This window comes from Ylistrum balloti, unplaced genomic scaffold, assembly GCF_031769215.1.
Source record: "Ylistrum balloti isolate Yb309-2 unplaced genomic scaffold, AGI_CSIRO_Ybal_v1 Utg371048, whole genome shotgun sequence".
In the NCBI taxonomy this organism is placed as follows: domain Eukaryota; kingdom Metazoa; phylum Mollusca; class Bivalvia; order Pectinida; family Pectinidae; genus Ylistrum; species Ylistrum balloti.
This window is the reverse complement of record NW_026782580.1, coordinates 347,218-369,667: the sequence shown is the minus strand read 5'-3', so window position 1 is coordinate 369,667 and position 22,450 is coordinate 347,218. Positions and strand designations below refer to the sequence as shown.

At 35.4% G+C, this 22,450-nt stretch overlaps 1 protein-coding gene across 1 annotated transcript in view; it reads left to right on the top strand.

The window, feature by feature from the left end:
- The window catches only part of LOC132560319 (calcium/calmodulin-dependent protein kinase type 1-like), a 97,173-nt gene extending 83,812 nt beyond the window's left edge, over nucleotides 1-13,361 (top strand). The window contains exons 4-10 of the mRNA XM_060224992.1: nucleotides 6,700-6,838; nucleotides 7,696-7,819; nucleotides 8,906-8,981; nucleotides 9,622-9,734; nucleotides 10,192-10,270; nucleotides 10,931-11,018; nucleotides 12,301-13,361. Of these exons, the coding sequence (XP_060080975.1) occupies nucleotides 6,700-6,838; nucleotides 7,696-7,819; nucleotides 8,906-8,981; nucleotides 9,622-9,734; nucleotides 10,192-10,270; nucleotides 10,931-11,018; nucleotides 12,301-12,396 (715 nt within the window). The 3' untranslated portion in view covers nucleotides 12,397-13,361. The remainder of the gene's footprint in view (nucleotides 1-6,699; nucleotides 6,839-7,695; nucleotides 7,820-8,905; nucleotides 8,982-9,621; nucleotides 9,735-10,191; nucleotides 10,271-10,930; nucleotides 11,019-12,300) is intronic.
- Nucleotides 13,362-22,450: the final 9,089 nt, after the last annotated feature.

Sequence of the window (22,450 nt, the reverse complement as noted above, 5' to 3'; positions counted from 1 at the left end):
AGAAGTCATTAGATCTTGAGAGTATCCCAATATTTGTCCAGGTAGAGTCATTAGATCTTGAGAGTATCCCAATATTTGTCCAGGTAGATAAGTCATTAGATCTTGAGAGTATCCCAATATTTGTCCAGGTAGATAAGTCATTAGATGTTGATAGTATCCCAATATTTGTGCAGGTAGATAAGTCATTAGATCTTGAGAGTATCCCAATATTTGTCCAGGTAGATAAGTCATTAGATGTTGATAGTATCCCAATATTTGTGCAGGTAGATAAGTCATTAGATGTTGAGAGTATCCCAATATTTGTCCAGGTAGATAAGTCATTAGATGTTGATAGTATCCCAATATTTGTCCAGGTAGAGAAGTCATTAGATCTTGAGAGTATCCCAATATTTGTCAAAGTAGACAAGTCATTAGATCTGAAAGTATCCCAATATTTTTCCAGGTAGATAAGTCATTTGATCTTGAGTCATCCCAATATTTGTCAAGGTAGACAAGTCATTTAATCTTGGGAGTATAGTAATATTTGTGCAGGTAGATAAATCATTTGATCGTGAGAGTATCCCAATATTTGTCCAGATAGAAAAATCGTTCAATCTTGAAAGTATTCCAGTATTTATCCAGATAAGTAAATGACAGGTGTAAACTGTTAAAACTATGTTTATTTCATCTGTGCATTACACATGCTATTGCAGCATAGTAGTTGCAAAAGTACAGAACTACTCTTAATGTGATTAATTCAGGTCTTTAACTAATTCATTAATTATCTTCAGGTAAGGTGTTGCCCAGGTGAGATATGATGGAGAACTTCAAAATGCAATCTAGACAACTGCTAACCTAGTTTTTCATTTTTATATAATACTTTCATTTTCCAATTGGTGCTGCCATTGTCAGAATACACATGCCATATGTACTTTTGTTGTATTTAACAGTGACGGAAAACAGATGTATTGTATAATGTGCTTTGATTCGCTGAGTGACTTTCAGAATTACTTCACTTATGATGAAATAAACTGTTAAGATAAGCAATTTAGTTTCTTGCATTGAACAAGTTTATTGTTGGAAAACTCACAAACTTCCTATTATATCTGTTGAAATTTGGTAATATATTTCTGCCTGAAGCAATTATTTTGGCATACATCCTCAGGCCTAATTTACAGTGATATCATCGTCAGGTAAAGCCAGTTTTTAACAACTGACTATTGAAGTTTTGATACTCAGAATTTTCGATACAATATGTAAAATAAATATAAGACATGATCATTGTAATAAAATGCAATCTGCATATTGTCTTGGGACATAATCAACTTAGATTTTATGACACTGACCAGTATTCTCTATAAATGAACCCAGTTGAAGACTAAAACTATTGATAAAGCTGCTAGGGTACTAATACAGAAGGGAAGACATTAACAGACAGAATCATAAACTATGGTTGTTTATTGGAATTCCTGAAGGAGAGTAGGTTTTATTATAGACCTGATTGTAAAGCTGCTAGGAAATTAAGTAGAGGAGAGGGAAAGAATTGACTTGCTAGTTCTTTCCCTGTGGACTGACTTCTACAGAGGATATATGACAAAAATAGGCTTCCGAAAACACAGCTGAGCTTTATTATTAAATCGACAGTACACCTGAGATTTATGGAGTGGCCATGTCTCTCTATTGATAACTGATTCCAGAGAACTAGGTGACTCGAGCTGTAAGGTCACCAGGGTTTATTTATTGGTCCATAGGTCACCATCTTCTTGAGGTAAAGGCCATCAGACACACCATGCTATAAATGGTGTTTTGGCTTGTTGTGTAGATGTTATTAGCGTTAATCTGGTTATACCCTGTTGTCTCTCCTGGTCTTACTAAGATCAAGGTAATAATATGTTGACAGTATAAGATTGTTTAAAGATAATCATGTGCTAAATCTTAGTAAAGTTGTCTTATTTAGAAGATAAATCTGTAAATATTAAAGTTCACTAACCAGAAAATGATAAATCAGCTGAAATTGTGGTATTTTCGCCGGAGGAAATGTCCAATGTCGGCCTGACGTGTTTACTATTGTAAGCACTTTTTTGGATCTGTGTCTGTTTAACAGTTACAACTGATGTTCGCCTTCATACATGTCTGCTGTCAAGCACACCACCTATATACCTAATAATCTATGCTTACCACTTTTTCAATTCAAGCTCTCTGTCTTGATTCAATGGTGTGTTTTAAAAGCTAAAATTAACTAGAAGAGGGTTTGAGGAATCGGGAAGGAATAGTAATGAGACAAAAATAGCTCATTTAATCTTTCACCCTGTAAAACTTTCAAAAAAATGAGGAGCATTACATTCAATTGTGATTTCTGTATTTACTTCAGCCTTCGTTTGAATTTTTTTGAAACGTGATTCACACAATATTTCAATACTTCCAGTAAGTTTAAGCCTGAGTAAAAAGGTAGGTCAATGACACCATAATTAGAAAATATTCTCACATTTGAAATAAGGAAACTCTGTAAGACACATGTCTTGTGTACAGTGTCTTTGAAACTGAAAATTCTTTTAGAGAAGGATTGCTATACCTGAAAAGTTTCTTAAAGAACCTCTCTGTGCTAGTGGACACAACTTCCAGATTTGTCCGTCAATGCTTCTTACCTTGGGTATATGAGATAGTTGACATATTCTTGTTAGCCTAGTCAGGACTTTGTTTTGTGTGGAAATTGGATTTAGACCAGGATCACTATGATCAAGCTCTGCAGATTTCAGTTTTAAAAAGAAATGACACAGTTTATATGAATTACTACCAATCTCATTACCAGTTAAAAGTATGTTAGTGAATGAAAACACTAATGCATATTTGCAGAATCAGCTGTTCAAACATTTGTTGTAAGGAATACCCAAGTATAAATGGATAGTTCCAAGTAATCCCTGCTTGTTTAAAGTGACATTTCAGATCAATTCAAAGGAATGCTAATAAAAAATGGCCGTGATTTGTTATTTGACATTTTTCAATGAACCTAGCAAATTGTTCTATAACCAACTTTCTCTTTAACAAGATGTGGAGAAATCAATTTCAAATGACTGGAAATATGTGGTTTTCTGTATGTTACTCATTACTGGAAACAGATTTCTTCAATATCGGCTGATTCTGTTGAGCTTTAAAAATAAAACAATTGTGGCATTCAACATAAATCAAAGAGGTACAACATTAAGAAGTAAAATTTGTTGAAACAAACGATTAATCCTAAAGGACTTCTGATAATTTGTAAACTTAATGATGTATGTCTTTTAAGAATCAGTTGCATACTCTCTCTCAACGGTAGCAATCTACACCCAGACAATTGTTCTAAGAACAGTACCACAGACCTTGGTTCATAACATCCTCAGTACCCTGAATATTCTTTCATTTGCTTTGCTGTATTAAGACTTTCAGTGGGAGGAAACCATAGCACCGGGGAAAACCACATCAACGGGCAGGTGATCCCATACCTTTTCATGTTCAATCAGGGAATTAAACCCTGGTCGCCTCGGTGATACGCGAGTTTGTATCACCTAATCTCCCAATTACTGCTAAAGTTCATTTAGAGTGATATGAAATAGGCAGTACCTTAAAGTAAACACATTTTGACAATATGCATATTTACAGTGCACAGTTTGGGCTGCTTGTTTCATGGCCTCGTGTTGTTTAATGTTATGTAAATGTTTGTTCAGTTGCTTGGTATTATCTATTTGTATGATGTAAAGTTTGTTTTTATTTCCATATCAGAAGGGACAGTTTGTGTTTGTTGTGTGTTATTGGAGGAATTGTTGTGAAATAGAGTTTTGTATTTGTCTATCATTCTCTCCAGGAGAATATTCCCATGTGTTTGTCTCTCCAGGAGATAACCATCATGTGTTTGTCTCTCCAGGAGAATATTCTCATGTGTTTGTCTCTCCAAGAGATAATTATCATGTGTTTGTCTCTCCAAGAGATAACCATCATGTGTTTGTCTCTCCAGGAGAATATTCTCATGTGTTTGTCTCTTCAAGAGATAACCATCATGTGTTTGTCTCTCCAGGAGATAATTATCATGTGTTTGTCTCTCCAAGAGATAACCATCATGTGTTTGTCTCTCCAGGAGATAACCATCATGTGTTTGTCTCTCCAGGAGAATATTCTCATGTGTTTGTCTCTCCAAGAGATAACCATCCAAGAGATAACCATCATGTGTTTGTCTCTCCAGGAGAATATTCTCATGTGTTTGTCTCTCCAAGAGATAACCATCCAAGAGATAACCATCATGTGTTTGTCTCTCCAGGAGAATATTCTCATGTGTTTGTCTCTCCAGGAGAATATTCTCATGTGTTTGTCTCTCCAGGAGAATATTCTCATGTGTTTGTCTCTCCAAGAGATAACCATCATGTGTTTGTCTCTCCAAGAGATAACCATCATGTGTTTGTCTCTCCAGGAGATAATTATCATGTGTTTGTCTCTCCAAGAGATAATTATCATGTGTTTGTCTCTCCAAGAGATAACCATCATGTGTTTGTCTCTCCAGGAGATAATTATTGTGTTTGTCTCTGTGTTTGTCTCTCCAAGAGATAACCATGTGTTTGTCTCTCCAAGAGATAACCATCATGTGTTTGTCTCTCCAGGAGAATATTCTCATGTGTTTGTCTCTCCAAGAGATAACCATCATGTGTTTGTCTCTCCAGAAGAATATTCTCATGTGTTTGTCTCTCCAGGAGATAACCATCATGTGTTTGTCACTCCAGGAGAATATTCCCATGTGTTTGTCTCTCCAGGAGATAACCATCATGTGTTTGTCTCTCCAGGAGATAACCATCATGTGTTTGTCTCTCCAGGAGAATATTCTCATGTGTTTGTCTCTCCAGGAGATAACCATCATGTGTTTGTCTCTCCAGGAGAATATTCCCATGTGTTTGTCTCTCCAGGAGATAACCATCATGTGTTTGTCTCTCCAAGAGATAACCATCATGTGTTTGTCTCTCCAGGAGATAACCATCATGTGTTTGTCTCTCCAGGAGATAACCATCATGTGTTTGTCTCTCCAAGAGATAATTATCATGTGTTTGTCTCTCCAAGAGATAACCATCATGTGTTTGTCTCGCCAAGAGATAATTATCATGTGTTTGTCACTCCAAGAGATAATAACATGTGTTTGTCTCTCCAGGAGATAACCATCATGTGTTTGTCTCTCCAGGAGATAACCATCATGTGTTTGTCTCTCCAAGAGATAATTATCATGTGTTTGTCTCTCCAAGAGATAATTATCATGTGTTTGTCTCTCCAAGAGATAACCATCATGTGTTTGTCTCTCCAGGAGATAATTATCATGTGTTTGTCTCTCCAAGAGATAATTATCATGTGTTTGTCTCTCCAAGAGATAATTATCATGTGTTTGTCTCTCCAAGAGATAATTATCATGTGTTTGTCTCTCCAAGAGATAACCATCATGTGTTTGTCTCTCCAGGAGATAATTATCATGTGTTTGTCTCTCCAGGAGATAACCATCATGTGTTTGTCTCTCCAGGAGAACATTGTCATGTGTTTGTCCCTCCAGGAGAACATTGTCATGTGTTTACAGTGCCATCATTCCCACCTTCCAGTTCTTCTTATGTAAACAGTTTTTGAGTACACTTGTTTGTGATCCTCAGTTTTATTATCTGAATCAAGTTCTCAGAAGGGAACCATCTGTCTCAGTGTAATTAGTCTTTACTTCAGCTACTGTGAAGATGTAATTGTTGGACCCGAGGATCTGTCAGACATGTTTTAGGCATTCTTGGAAGGGGAATCTGTCAGAGTTGCCTATGGTCTGCATTGTACAATGCAGTAGCATTGTTGGGTTACAGGTTAAAACTATGATATGATTCAATTTAAAAATTATCATATGCTTTCATGTTTTCTTTGCATCACAGGAAAGACTAGTCTTTCATGATATGATTATCTTCCATAAGTTGTCCAAACAACGATTAATGTCTTATTCATATATCCATACATAGTAATTTCCATTGCTTCCCAAACATACATGATTATAGATGTCCATACATTGCTTTCTGTACAGAAATATGTAGTTATTGTCTGTCCACACAGCTGTACATATTCATTGCTGTCTGTACAGAAATATGAAGTTATTTTCTGTCCATACATCTTTACATATTCATTGCTGTCTGTACATAAATATGTAGTTATTGTCTGTCCATACAGCTGTACATATTCATTGCTCTCAGTACAGAAATATGTAGTTATTGTCTGTCCATACAACTGTATTTATTGCTTTCTGTACAGAAATACCTATGTAGTTATTGTCTGTCCATACAGCTGTACATATTCATTGCTGTCTGTACAGACTCTTATAATCATTGTCTGTCCATACATCTGTACATATTCATTGCTGTCTGTACATAAATATGTAGTTATTGTCTGTCCATACAACTGTGCATTGCTGTCTTTACAGACTCCTATAATCATTGTCTGTCCATACATCTGTATATACTTATTGCTGTCAATCCAGACATACATAATTGTCCGACCACACTTGTTGCTGTCGATATATATTCATTCTTATACTGGAGAATTTTTCATACAGCTTTACCACACTGTACTCTCTGCTTGTACGTTTTGTGAGAGAACAGGCTGTATAGAATAAAAGAGTACTAACTGTATTTGTTTACTATAAGTAAGCTGCACTTCTGAAGTCCAGTAAGACATGTTTGTGTCTACTTGCAGTGTGACGGGTGGGGAGCTGTTTGACAGAATAGTGGAGAAGGGTAGTTACACAGAGAAAGATGCCAGCTCCCTTATCAAACAGGTTCTGGAGGCTGTTGACTTCATGCACGAGTTGGGCGTGGTGCATCGGGATCTAAAGGTAAATGTGTGATCTACAAATCTAGATTTAAAAGTAGTAAGGGACAACGCCTACAGGTTTAAAGGTTGGAGGGGTGAAGTCTATTTACAACTAAAGTTAGAAGGGGGTTTGGTCTACAGATTTTTTGATAGGAAAGTGTGTGATCTACAGAATTAAAGGTAGGAAGGGGCATGGTCTACAGATTTGAAGGTTGGAAGGGGGCATAGTCTACAGGATAAAATGTAGGAAGGGTACGTAGTCTACAGGATAAAACGTAGGAAGGGTGCATAGTCTACAGGATAAAATATAGGAAGGGTACATAGTCTACAGGATAAAATTTAGGAAGGGTACATAGTCTACAGGATAACATATAGGAAGGGTACATAGTCTACAGGATAAAATTTAGGAAGGGTACGTAGTCTACAGATTTAAAGTTGGAAGGGACGTAGTCTACAGAATTAAAGGTAGGAAGGGGGCGTAGTCTACAGAATAAAGTGTGGGAAGGGGTGTAGTCTAGTCTAGAGAATAAAGCGTGGGAAGGGATGTAGTCTACAGAATTAAAGGATGGAAGGTGTTTGGTCAACAGACTTTATGGTAAAAGGTAGTATGGTTTGCAAATTGTCACTGATTGCAGGAATATAAAGATAGAATGCACCTTGGCTTTATCCAGTTAAATGTCAGTATAAAAAGGGTGAAAATTTCTTCTTTTAGATGAAGTGTTATTTGTTGTTTTTGTACAACTTTTTATGGCTGAAGTAACGTTTTCAAATATATATGAACAAGCCAGTATCATATAAAAATATTTTATGTGAAATGATGATGACATTTAAAAAGAAAATCTGATTTGTAAGATAATTGCTACTATTGTCTGTTTTCAGCCTGAGAATTTGCTGTATTACAGCCCCAAAGAAGACTCTAAAATAATGATAAGTGACTTTGGGCTTTCAAAAACAGAAGACTCAGGTATCATGGCAACAGCCTGTGGAACCCCTGGTTATGTAGGTAAGTTTACTTGGAGATCTGTGTGTTGAATTCACCTATCTACTGTCAGACACGACAATACTTGTACCTAATTTCTGTGTATGATTAGTTTGTAACTACTGAAGAAAAATTCAGAATTATTTGCTTAAAGTTTCAGCATATTTCTGTAGCCTAATTAAGTTTTATGCCACTGCATTTTTGTAGGGGGTAGGTTACCCTAATTTAGTTTTAGGTCCCCACCTTTTTATAGGGGGTAGGTTACCCTAATTTAGTTTTATGCCCCTGCCGTCTTGTAGGGGGTAGGTTAGCCTAATTTAGTTTTATGTCCCTACCTTTTTGTAGGGGGTAGGTTAGACTAATTTAATTTTATGTCACTGCCATTTTGTAGGGGGGTAGGTTAGGCTAATTTAGTTTTATGCACCTGCCGTCTTGTAGGGGTAGGTTAGCCTAATTTAGTTTTATGCAACTGCCGTCTTGTAGGGGGTAGGTTAGCCTAATTCAGTTGTATGTCGCTGCCATTTTGTAGGGGGGTAAGTTTGCCTAATTTAGTTTTATGCACCTGCCATCTTGTAAGGGGTAGGTTAGCCTAATTAAGTTTTATGCACCTGCCGTCTTGTAAGGGGTAGGTTAGCCTAATTTAGTTTTATGCCCCTGCCTTTTGTAGGGGTAGGTGGATAACTGTCTTTCAATATCCCGTTCAGACTCATTGCCATATCTTGAGATTCACTCAACAATAAACTTTATTTACCCTATGGTATTGTCGCATCAATTTCTTTACATATTTTTTTTTAAGATAATTGTTTTAGATTAAAGAGTCAAAGATAAAATCATTTGACATTTGCTGCAAGTCCATTAGACGATGATACTTTCTAATTTTCTTTTATTTTCTTTTTCAAGCTCTGATATTTGTATGCCAGCTGTGTTAGGAGGGGTTTTCCTCATGATACATAACAGACATTTGTTTTCACACACAGATATAACAGTGTACCAAATTTAGGACTCAAAATCCCTAATTACATAGTTATTGCCCTTTATTAAAACTTTGTGATCAATAAAGTTATTTTTGGAGAATAAGCATCAGTTTTACTGATACTCTTTTTGTTTTAGCTCCAGAAGTTTTAGCACAGCATCCATATGGGAAGGAAGTGGACTGCTGGTCTATAGGTGTTATAGCCTACATATTGTAAGTACAGACAAGATTTTATTTGTGTGATGTACTATAAATTTGAAGACATTATATTGATGTTCTGTCAAGTGGTGTTATCATGGTAATGGGTTTTCTGTTGGATATTATCACAAGTTTATTTCTACACAGAGAATTAAAATTCTGTATTTCCAAATTAACTCTTATACCTGGTCTTCTCATGAATCGAGGCACTCTTATTCTAAAAAGGGATTGGTTTTTGATAGGCTTGTTGATGGAAGGGAAGCAACTCTTTTTGTTTGGTGACCTTACAATTGTACTCACATTGTATTTGATAAGTAAAGGTAAGACACCAGAAAAGATTGAAATTTAATATTTACTTTGACTCAATCTCTTATTCTGCTGAGTAGCAAATAGTATTGTTGAGGACCACATAGGCCCTTTTATAGCTGGTGTCCATTTTACACTCAACAAGTTCTGCATTGCTTCTTCACAAAGGGAAAAAAAAAATACATATGGATTATCATCCTAATTTTTCCAGTTGATGCAGGCTTGTGTACATGCTGTAGTACAATTTGAAATATGGTTTCTTATCATTATCCCTAATAGCAATCGCTTTGTACATGTGATTGTTAGTGTCTATTCATTTTTCCACTTTTCTGTAACATAATTTTTTCAGGCTTTGTGGATACCCACCATTTTATGATGAGAATGACTCGGCACTATTTCAACAAATACTGAAAGCTGAGTACGAGTTTGACTCTCCATACTGGGACGACATTTCACAATCAGGTCGGCACATAATCCAATATCATGAATATTAAATTGTCTAATTACATTAAGTTGAGGTTTCATATGATTTATTGCCTGAATATATGGGAAAATACCCATGTGGGTTTTCTCTGAATACTCTGATTTCCTCCCACTGAGAGACCCCTCACGCTCTTCCATCCTAACCAACCAGTGATTAATGTATGCTATATATTGATTCAGTAAATTTGCTTCTGATGGAACCAATAAATGGTGTCAACTTGTAATGTTGAAGGATCATATTTAAACTTTATAAATGTTCACAGGAAACAGAACAGCAAAATTATCACCCTGCTAATGGAATTGTATTACAATGTATATTGTATCAATAATTTAATCGATATTTAAAAATTGGTTCAAATTATAATTGGAAGCATTATTGTAGCTACATGATGTATTTACAGGGGAAGTCTTTTTTATTGTCTCTGTTTATTTTCAGCTAAAGATTTTATCAGCCACCTCATGTGCAAAGATCGCAAAAAAAGATTCACATGCAAACAGGCTTTGAAATTTCCTTGGTAAGTTGACCAGTATAATATGTTCATTTTATACACAACACACAATAAAGATATGGATAAGCTCCAATAATAAGGTTGTGGATAAGTAAGGCAACAGGATAATTTGGTTGTAATATACAGTATATAATACTCTTTCCAACAAAAAATCTCAACAACACACATCCTCCCTAGCTTATGCAAAGAAGTGTGATTTAACATTGTCACATCATGTGTTATATGCCGTCATATGGTTAGTAACATCATACAGAGATGAATGAATGAAAGAGAAAGGGTAATATCAGCCTTAATGATGTGATTTTTCAATAAGTATTTCAAACTTTTTCCTGTACAACTATTTCACAAATGTGTCTCCGAGATCTATTGTGTAGTCCACCTGACATTGGCATAACACATCATCCATCTCTGAACTTGTTCAATTTGATCTACTCTAGTCACTGAGATAGCTTAAATGAATCAGTTTTAACATTTTCATTCCATATGTAGGTTCACTTTGTCATCTTTGACCTCAAAAAAGTATTTAGAATAAATTGAACTTCCTTATATGGTAAGTCAATATCTCCTACCTTATTCAGTATTTTTTAAGTTCTTTGCAGATTGGTAGACAAAACATTCACACATTTTACAGAAAAATGTATTTGATGATTTTATAATTGATTGCAGGATAGCAGGTGACACAGCCTTAGAGAAGAATATCCACGCTTCTGTTAGTGCCCAAATCAAAAAGAATTTTGCAAAATCAAAGTGGAAGGTAAGAACTATGATCCATCTCTTCCAATTTTCTACTATGAGATGGAAAAGAGCTCATTTAATTACCAATTTAGTCCTCTGAAGTTCTGGTTTAGAATTAAAAGTTTAAAGTTATCAGCTGTATGGTAAAGTCTTATTCATTGTTCGGCTTTTACGGTATCTTACTCATAATTTGTAATAAAAGATGCTATTCATTGTGTGTCTTTTGTACAGTCTTTGAGATAGGAGGTGGTAGACACTACTGAAGCATATCACATTTTAATTTATACACATGTACTTGACATTCTTCTGAAGCTATTAGATATATCAAATTAACAAAATTATTGAACTATTGGGCTAGTGCACCTCCCTTCCCCATCTAGAGGTGACTTTTCTTTTGATCACTTTGAATTTTCCTCATTCTCCTCCTTGGCTTCAATATTTTGGCCCTTAACATCACTGACGAGTCCTAGAAGGACAAAACAGCTGTATAATGCTATTTAATTCATTGTTTGGCTTTACTAAATAACTTTACTAAAGTTGACCTCATTAGATTTGAAGGACTCTACTCCAATATCCTGCCAATGAATTGTATGGGAATTCCCTTTGATCATGTAGTTAAGGCTCACTACTTGATTTGGTTCCTGTACACTCAAGCTACTGATGATTACATTTAATTGATGATTCAATTATTTAGAGCCTGTCATTGAGGAAACCTGGCTGGTCATTACACTTCCCATGATGATAAGGTTTCATAAGGATTGTGCTCTTCTGAGGACGTAATGTCCTTGTAAGGTGATGTTTCCTTTGGTACAGTCCATTCATGATAATGACCTTCATTTGGTTCATTTGGTCAAATCCTACTTTGACACTGTATTTGATACCTCCATGGTTTAGAGAGAGAAAGTCTGTTGTTTTGCCTACTAGGTATGCAATGTCACTGTTAAGGAGATTTGCATGCTACCATCTGCAATTCCAGTTGTCAGGAACCTGGTGAAGCAAGAGGGTACCTGCTCTCAATTTTAACATATTTTTACTATCCTCTTTGTTATTTCCAATCACTAGTGAAACATGTTTGCATGGCTTCAATGTAAACAATTAGTTATTGTTGTGGGAATCAGTCACCAAGCATCTAAATTGAATACTGTAGAGAAATTCTTGCCAGTTATACTTACGCTGGTTTCACCCGTAGCCTGATAGCTTGATCAATGTTAGCTATACATGATATTTCTGCTATGAGCCATTTTTGTATATATTTAACTGTATGAATAATTGTCCAACTCTGATTTCCTTATACATTTTAGCAAGCCTACAATGCCACGGCTGTCATCCGGCAGATGAAGAAGTTGGCAATGAGTAAAGACGAACATTCCCACTCGTGTACACAAGAAAAGAAGTAAAGAACATGAGAGTTACCTACCTACAGTACACCTTCATCATTATTCTCATTGAAGTTTTCGTTTCTCATCAATCTCATTTGTAGCATTTAACGATTTATGACAACATTGTATCATATTTATTGCCTTTTCCTGATCTAATATTGAACATTAACTTGCCCTATGGTGTTATGTGTCGGTGCCAATGTTGGAGAAACCTTTCCACAGTGACAGTGTATGTGAGAAGATCCCTAGTAATTATAAATCTTGTTTAACTGTTATAGGTAAGATTAGGTAGTGTAATACCATAGTTCAGAGACAGATTTTCTGTCAGTTCTTTGTTGTTTAAAAAGTTCCGTCATCTGCAGACACATGCTATATCCATGGAGCTCGCTGCATATCCTCTTGGCACACAATTTGATTTTAAAATGAAGGCAGATGATGTTTAGTGATCAGAAACAAAAATGGCATCTGATCATATTTTTCTCATGGATAGAAAGTGGCTATTCTAAAATGTCATTTGAAAATTTTCTCCAAAATGTTAGATGTAAGATATGAAAAAGAAACATACAAATTTCATGTAGGTGGAATATATAACCAAATATTGGTTTATCAGATACATACACTCAAGTACTCGTCAAGAATCTCACAAATGTTGAACTGATCATTTAGATAGATTTTTTATGATCAGCTCCTAAAATCCTCTGCTCTGATAGCAAATTAACACATGTAGAAGCTAGCATATTTGTTTTGACATCAGTCAGGACTTGTATTATTATAACAGAATGTGGTCTCTGGTTGTTTTCATTTCACTACGTCTGAAGGGACCATGGCAAAAGGGGGGTAACTCTCTCTGTCAAAATACATTTACTGACTAAATTTTTTTTCACATGAATTTAGAGAGAGAGAAAAGGTTTGGGGATGGGCGGTGGGGGTATCAACGTATCCTGTATCTGTCATATTTACATGATTTTCTTAAACCCTTTTCTATGTAGGTGTATTCATATTGTAAATGTTGGAAATGATGGATTTTCAGCCATCAATACTTATGCACCTAGTGAATGGTATGTGTCCTAGTGAGTGGTTGTTAAATGACCTGGTCCAAAAAACCAGTGAATTTTCGCCATGGCACAGTGTCCATCGTCAATTTGTCTGCCTATCACCTGTGAACTTTTCTTATGTGTATATAATTTACAACTTGTCTTTGCCACTGAGTGGAGTTTGACCAAATTAAGTTTTGTATCAGCCTCCGAGAAGGGGAAGCGATTTTATATTTACATTTGTCTGGGCCTTCCAGTGTTGCAGCATCAGTTGGTTGATGCTATCAAGCTTTGTATAAGTCAGAGGTCTTGCTCCTTGGAGAGCAGAGAGGAGTGATTCAATAGGTGTAAACCGTTAACATCATTCTCCTTCAGCTTGTAAAAAGCTATGATGACCCAACCAAACCAGGTGAATTGATTCCGACCCTATGGGACTCTTGTATCGTGTTGATAAGGACCCCGCAATAAATCTTTATAAAAACAATCTTACTGCAGTTGGTTTGTTCAGATATCTGTTGTTGAAATATTTTCCAGAATAATGTTGTTTTTGTTGTCTTTTTTTCAATCTCTATATATTAGTAAGATAGCTGTTGTTGCAACAAGAAAATTTGCATTAATCATAATGAACGGTAATATTGTTAAAATCTTTACGGTAGATTTTTTCTGTAGAGTGTTGTATAGTAAGGGATTATAGTAACATAGATTTGGTTGTATTCTAACAGAGTAAGGATTAAAAAAAAAAGATAGATCATTCAAACAATCGAGTCATCCAAATATTATTTAGATGATCCATACTGGCAGCCAGTATTCAAAAGATTTTTTTATCACAAACATTTAGATGTAATGAAATTTAATCAGATGATGGGTTTGACAGGCATTCCAAGTTGGAAAATGAAAATTAAACATTTATTGTGATATTGAGATTTTACTAAATTTTGGGTATAATCACGTTACTGTACAGACTTGAATGTGACCAACACATTTAGACATGAAACGATAAAAGGAATAAAATGTATGTTTATTTATAAATGTATTTTATTGATGAAATGTTGCTGTTGTATGCTGGTATTTCTCATTGCATGGGAAATCTGTTGACTTATTTATATCATTATGTTGTATATTTCTTATTTTCAAAATAGCAGTCGAGAGAACAAGGCAGGGTCTATTATATACATACTGTCTGTATAAAGCTTGTGTTAAGACATTGTAAATTATATTGAGTCTGACAATTAAGAAATTGAATTTTCTGTCTCAGGAGACAATTTTTACATTACATTTTTTCTTTTCTGTTTTTTTCTTATTTTCAAAATAGCAGGCGAGAGAACAAGGCAGGGTCTATTATATACATCCTGTCTGTATAAAGCTTGTGTTAAGACATTGTAAATTATATTGAGTCTGACAATTCAGAAATTGAATTTTCTGTCTCAGGAGTCAATTTATACATTACATTTTTTCTTTTTTTTTTATTCAAAGACTAATTTCAGATATTATGTGTTCAAAACATATGTTTTGTATTTATAAACTGAAAAATGTATGGTATATTTAAATTCCCATTATTGTTTACATAAACTCACCTGGTCGGAAGGGCCATGTGAGCTTATGCTGTGGCACAGCATCCGTCATCCATTGTTTGGCATCAACTTTTTCCTTTAAACAACTTCTTCTCAATAACCAATGGACCAAATGTTTTGATATTTGGCTGGTATGTTCCTAGGATAAAGCCGGACAAAGTTTGCTAAAAGAAATGACCTTGACCTATTTTCAAGCTCACAGGGGTCAAATTTGATAAAACCTTGCAAGGGTCTCTACTCATGAACTATAAGAACTAGAGGAATGATATTTGGCTGGTATATTCCTTTAATGAAGCCACTAAAGTTAGCTAAAAGAAATGAGTTATATTCAAAGTCACATGGGTCAAATTTGTTTAAACATTTAAGCAACTTCTTCTCATGAACTCATAGCCCTAGAGGCATATTCGGCTGGTACATTCCTAGGATGATGCCTGGCGAAGTTTGCGAAAAGAAATGATCTTGACTTAAATTCAAGGTCACAGGGGTCAAATTTGTTAAAACTTTTAAACAACTTCAACTCACAAACTAATAGGCCTGGAGGCACGATACTAGGTGAGTGTTGCAGGCGCATTGGGCCTCTTGTTTTAAGATATTTTTACATCATTGAAACATGAACATTGATGACATATACTGCACTTGATTGGATCTCAACACAAACATCCAGAAATGTGTAAGTTGAAAGTACTATGGGAGCTGAGCTTGAGGTCCCAGAGTATTCAGTTAAAACTTCTAGAGGAAATATGAAATGTTAGAATAGAGTATTCCAAAAGAAGACAATGTAGTCATATAGCTTCTACTGATTGGCGAGTTGTAGGTGGTTACAGATGAAAATTACGTTAAGTGCAAGGATCATGAAAATTCTGATTTTAAAAATTCTAGTCTCATATATCTCGTTTTTGTACATGATTAGGTCAAAGTCGTGATTTTCATAATAGATCATCTTATTTGTATTTTGCAATTTGTTGCCGATATTGAAGTCGCTATTTTTAAATAAAGATATGTTCAGAATCTTGTGTCATTTTAGGTGCTCATAGCTTTGCATGATTGTGTTGTTTGGAAAGCGAGTATTGTCATTTCCAGTGGTTAGATCTGGACCAATCGTATCGCAGCATTCAAATGCTATGACTATACCCCTTGGTATTTCTCCTCAGTGTAATCCAGTGCCATCCGTGTTTATGATTACAAGAATTTGTGAATAATCGTGAATTTTGATTTTGAAATAGAATGTGATTATTGGATTTTGTATGAAATCGGTAACAAGTCATAATGATGATGTCAGACATTAAACAATGATTTCTAATGACATCAAACAGTAAACAAATCATGTTTGTTCAAATTAGTATGATAACAAGTAGTTATCTGATTTGAAACTAATCATGATTATTGATGGAAAGTATGGTAACATCCTGATTTGAAGTTAATGGCACTACATTTGTTCAATGTATTTTTGTCGTAGATATTATTTTGTAAAATAAATTGTATTTATATTTGTGTAAATAATGAATACCAAATTTTTATGGTGTTCTTAAGAACGTGTACAACTACGCAAACGATACCATTGATTACTTAACTACTTAATAATGTCAATTAGAAAATCTAGGTATGTGACATTTTTATGTAAGCTTAATAGGAGTTTATCTGTACACATTTAAATGACCAGTAGAAATAGTTTAGCTGTTTACTGCAAGATATGTAAAGGTATGCAGATTTTATGAATTGAAATATATTTAATGTATATTTTTTCACACCTTAGACATATATATCTGCACTATGGTAACAGTATTTTTAAGTCTGTTATGATACATCATTATTGAGTATATACTTCAACAAAGGTAAGAAAGTACTTATATTAGATACTGATTAGTAATCATCTACATGTTTATATATCAACTGCTGCACATATGTCTAAATATATATAGTAATCATTCTTTTGCTGAATCACTATTAGAAAAAAAAAACTAAGAGTTTTTGTAGGTAAACCCTCTGATGACTTCAGTACCTACACCTACGTACATCTCAAATATAATGGCACTTCTATCAGACAACCAGCACCTTCAACCATAAATTTGCTTCTGTCACATCGATTCAAACACATCTGTCACTCAGTATTTTTGTAGGCAATTTACAGCAAACATAGCTTCAAATCATCATAGGTAAAGCTGATTTTCCAGTACATAACTTGTCACAAACATTAAGGAAATCATTTTATCAAGGCTTTACATTGAAAATATTTTATATTTTTACTGAGTGAAAATAACTAGTTTTGATGTTTTCACTTGTCAGTGAAACTGCAGTATCAGAGTCTCCCAGAGTGCATTGTGGTACCTGTAAGTACGACAGCTCGAGTGGTAATAGGGAAATTTATCCCTATAGAATGGGAGAAAATTTTTACTGTATTAATCCAGGCCTATTTTAAATTAATGTTAAGAGTGTTACACATGTTGCAATTGCCTTGTATTATTTGAAGACCTGTGTCTTATATACAGTAATGGTAATAGCACATATGAATACACAGAGTTACAATTGAAAGTGGTATTAATGACAGGCAACAAAAATGTAATAATTACAACATCCATTGTTTCTGAATGAATAACATTTGTATTTCATCTCATGGGTGGAAACTTTTCATATTTTTTTCACTCGACCGCAATAACAAAGTTTCCACCCTACTTGATGAAACGTTAACGTCATTCACCAAGAAACAAAGAAATGTACCCATAGGAAAATATGTAGATTGGCCTTTTCTTTCAGATGCTCAAATCTTTATATAACGCAGGCTGTCTTGAGGATGTGAAACTTTGCCAAACAAACATGCTCCCTTTCTTGATGAAGTAGCATGTTCATTACCTTCCTGCAAACTACACTCGTTTGCAAGCGAATATGCTGTCTCGAACCACCGTAAAATAAAAGGTGAAAGATGCTGGTGACTAACAAATTACAATGGTCGACATATATGTCACCTATTTATATGTCAGGTTCAAAAGATGGGTTTGTCTTGAAATTACAACAGCATATTCTAGATAAATGTGCAAGTGTCCAGGAAATTGCTTTTATGTTTGATATGCAGGAAGGTATAGATACTAAAGTAAACTCATTTAAACAAACCATTTAATGACTCCAAAGTTCTCACAAAATATGATATTCTGGTATCTAATTGCCATAGTAGGATTATTTTAATTAAAAATAGGTAATCTATTTTGCATATTTAGTTTATAGCATTAATATGAATTATGTATATTTATCATTTATATATCTTTTCGTATATATACACACAGAAACTTTCAGTCATTGGTGCCATTTTTAGACATAACACAAAAGCAACTGACAACCTTGATAAAATTGAATCTTAAAAAGCAATATACTTTATTAGGGAAATTTTCAGACAATTATTTTTCATTCTAACAAAGCCATTTGTATAACTTGTGTTTCTGGATTTCCGATACTCCTCCATATGGATTGACCAGCTTATTTGTCGGATTACTTTTCAGTAATTACGTGGTTCCACTGTCAGGGATAGATATAATAATGGTTTCTGAACATTTTCTTCAGGTTGGAAACAAATGTTGAATAGAAGTTCTTATGTCACAACCTGCTAGAAAATTGTGTGATGTTGTAATAGCTACTCAGTAACCTTCATCAGACAAGAAACACTGTGAAGCGTATTTTACTTAGGTATACGGTGTACAAAATGGTATTTGGTCTAAAATGGTTGTGATATCAGAACTTCCCATCAAGACGAATTGTTTTCGATATTTGTAAAATTGGATTTAACCTCACTGTAACCATTACTTAATACTGGCATATCCTGTTGTTAAATGATCTACGATTTTTGCTTCAGTTTAAAATTGCAGTTTACTGACAAATTACTTCTTAAAATGCATCTTAAAGGGATTTTTGAGAAAATGTATTTATCAACATGTAGAAATTATCATTAAGAGGAAGATGATTGGCCTAAATTGATTAGTAATCTTATGTTATTGGTTGCTGGGTTTCATGGGTGACTCAGTTACTTTCTTTGTTCAAAATTTTGAGAGATAATTGGAAAATGAATTAATTGTAATATTACATCATAATCTTTTGGTTTTTTAATTGCAATTTTTAAATTGCAAATAAATCGTTTATAAGGAATAAAAAAAACCAAAACACTTGTGAATATTTAGTTGAAAGCATGCCTTTATTATCTATAGTAGCCTTCGTAAAGATTTTAATAATTGTTTTCACAACTTTGTTTATAACTTACTGACTATGCACCCGTAGAAGTGGACCTATATCAGTAAATACCAGAATCCAGTGAGTAGTAGGAAACAGATGCAGGTACAGGATAGGGCTGTTGTCCCACTGATGGAAGAATTAGAGAAATAATGTACATGTTTTATGTTGTCCCATCAAGAAGTTTTTGTTTTGTGATTTGGTCCATCTTTCGCTATAACAATGTTTCCTTGTATTATTAGAAAGTACATCTCATGACAAGTTACAACACTGTATTATATACTTCTAATGTATTGGCCATTTCATGTTGCCAGTAAAACAAGCTTACATAAGGTATCAGAAATTAAAAAATGAATCCCAATGCCTTCAAGTGTTGACTTGTTATTGACCATATAAAATTGATGTAGTAGATAAGTTTCAGTAACAGGAATTTTCACCTGATAAGAGTTCATTGTTTTTATCAGCATCATGTTAACGCCGACTTTTGATTGAAGTAACAATGAGTATCATAAAGAGATGACAAGGAGTATCTCAAAGGAACCTACTTTCAAACAAGCTGACAATGAATATCTCATAAAGAGTCTGCTTTTGATAGAATCTCATAAGACTAGGCTTCTCTGACATAGTATATCTGAACTGACCAAGTCTATTATATCACTAGACTGACCCAGCCTGAACTATCAATAAACTGATCCAGCCTTTAGTATCACTAGACTGACCCAGTCTAAAGTATCACTAGACTGATCCAGCCTTTAGTTTCAATAGACTGACCAACCTAAGTTTCAATAGACTGACCCAGCCTATAGTATCACTACACTGACCCAGTCTATAGTTTCAATAGACTGACCAACCTATAGTATCAATGGAATGACCCAGCCTTTAGTATCACTAAACTGACCAGCCTATAGTATCAATAGACTGACCCAGCCTATACTATTACTAGACTGACCCAGCCTACAGTATCATTACACTGACCCAGCCTATAGTATCACAAAACTGACCAGCCTATAGTATCACTAGACTGACCCAGCCTACAGTATCAGTAGACTGACCAGCCTATAGTATCACTAGACTGACCAGCCTATAGTATCACTAGAATGACCAGCCTATAGTATCACTAGACTGACCCAGCCTATAGTATCAATAGACTGACCCAGCCTATAGTATCACTAGACTGACCCAGCCTATAGTATCACTAGACTGACCAGCCTATAGTATCACTAAACTGACCAGCCTACTGACCCAGCCTATAGCATCACTAGACTGACCCAGCCTACAGTATCACTAGACTGACCAGCCTATAGTATCACTAGACTAACCCAGCCTATAGTATCAATAGACTGACCCAGCCTATAGTATCAATAGACTGACCCAGCCTATAGTATCACTAAACTGACGTGCCTATAGTATCACTAGACAGTCCAGCCTATAGTTTCAATAGACTGACCAGCCTATAGTATCATTAGACAGACACAGACTTTAGTATCACTATACTGACACAGCCTTTAGATTGACCCAGCCTTTAGTATCAATAAACTGACTTAGCTTTTAGTATCACTAGACTGACCCAGCCTATAGTATCACTAGACTGACCCAGCCTATAGTATCACTAGACTGACCCAGCCTATAGTATCAATAGACTGACCCAGCCTACCCAGCCTTTATCACAATAACTGACCAGCTATCAAGTAAACTAGACTGACCAGCCTATATCACTAGACTGACCAGCCTTTAGTATCAATAGACTGACCTATATCACTATACTGACTAGATCAATAGACTGACCCAGTCAATAGTATCAATAGACTGACCCAGCCTATAGTATCACTAAACTGACCAGCCTATAGTATCACTAGACTGACCCAGCCTATAGTATCACTAGACTGACCCAGCCTATAGTATCAATAGACTGACCCAGCCTATAGTATCACTAGACTGACCCAGCCTACAGTATCAATAGACTGACCCAGCCTTTAGTTTCAATAGACTGACCAACCTAAGTTTCACTAGACTGACCCAGCCTATAGTATCACTAGACTGACCCAGCCTATAGTATCAATAGACTGACTAGCCTATAGTATCAATAGACTGACCCAGCCTATAGTATCACTAGACTGACCCAGTCTTTAGTATCACTAGACAGACCAGCCTATAGTATCAATAGACTGACCAGCCTATAGTATCACTAGACTGACCCAGTCTATAGTATCACTAGACTGACTAGCCTATAGTATCACTATACTGACCAGCCTATAGTATCAATTAACTGACCCAGCCTATAGTATCAATAAACTGATCCAGCCTTTAGTATCACTAGACTGACCCAGCCTATAGTATCACTAGACTGACCCAGCCTATAGTATCACTAGACTGACCCAGCCTATAGTATCAATAGACTGACCAGCCTATAGTATCACTAGACTGACCCAGTCAATAGTATCAATAGACTGACCCAGCCTATAGTATCATTAGACAGACACAGCCTATAGCATCACTTAACTGACCAGCCTTTAGTATCAATAGACTGACCCAGCCTATAGTATCAATACACTGACTCAGCCTATAGTATCACTAGACTGGCCCAGCCTAGAGTATCAATTAACTGACCAGCCTTTATCATCACTAGACTGACCAAGACTATAGTATCAATAGACTGACAAGCCTTTAGTATCAATAAACTGACCCAGCCTATAGCATCACTAGACTGACCCAGCCAATTAACTGAGCCTTTATCATCACTAGACTGACAAGACCTTAGACTAAATCTAGACCCAGCCTATAGTATCACTACCCAGCCTATAGACCCCAGCCTATAGCATCAATAGACTAACCCAGCCTATAGTATCAATAGACTGACCCAGCCTATAGCATCACTAGACTGACCCAGCCTAGAGTATCACTAGACTGACCAGTCTATAGTATCTATAGACTGACCCAGCCTATAGCATCACTAGACTGACCCAGCCTATAGCATCAATAGACTAACCCAGCCTATAGTATCAATAGACTGACCCAGCCTATAGCATCACTAGACTGACCAGCCTATAGTATCACTAGACTGACCCAGCCTAGAGTATCACTAGACTGACCTGTCTATAGTATCAATAGACTAACCCAGCCTATAGTATCACTAGACTCACTAGACTGACCAGCCTATAGTGACACTGGACTGACCCAGCCTATAGCATCACTAGACTAACCCAGCCTATAGTATCACTAGACTGACCAGTCAATAGTATCAACAGACTAACCCAGCCT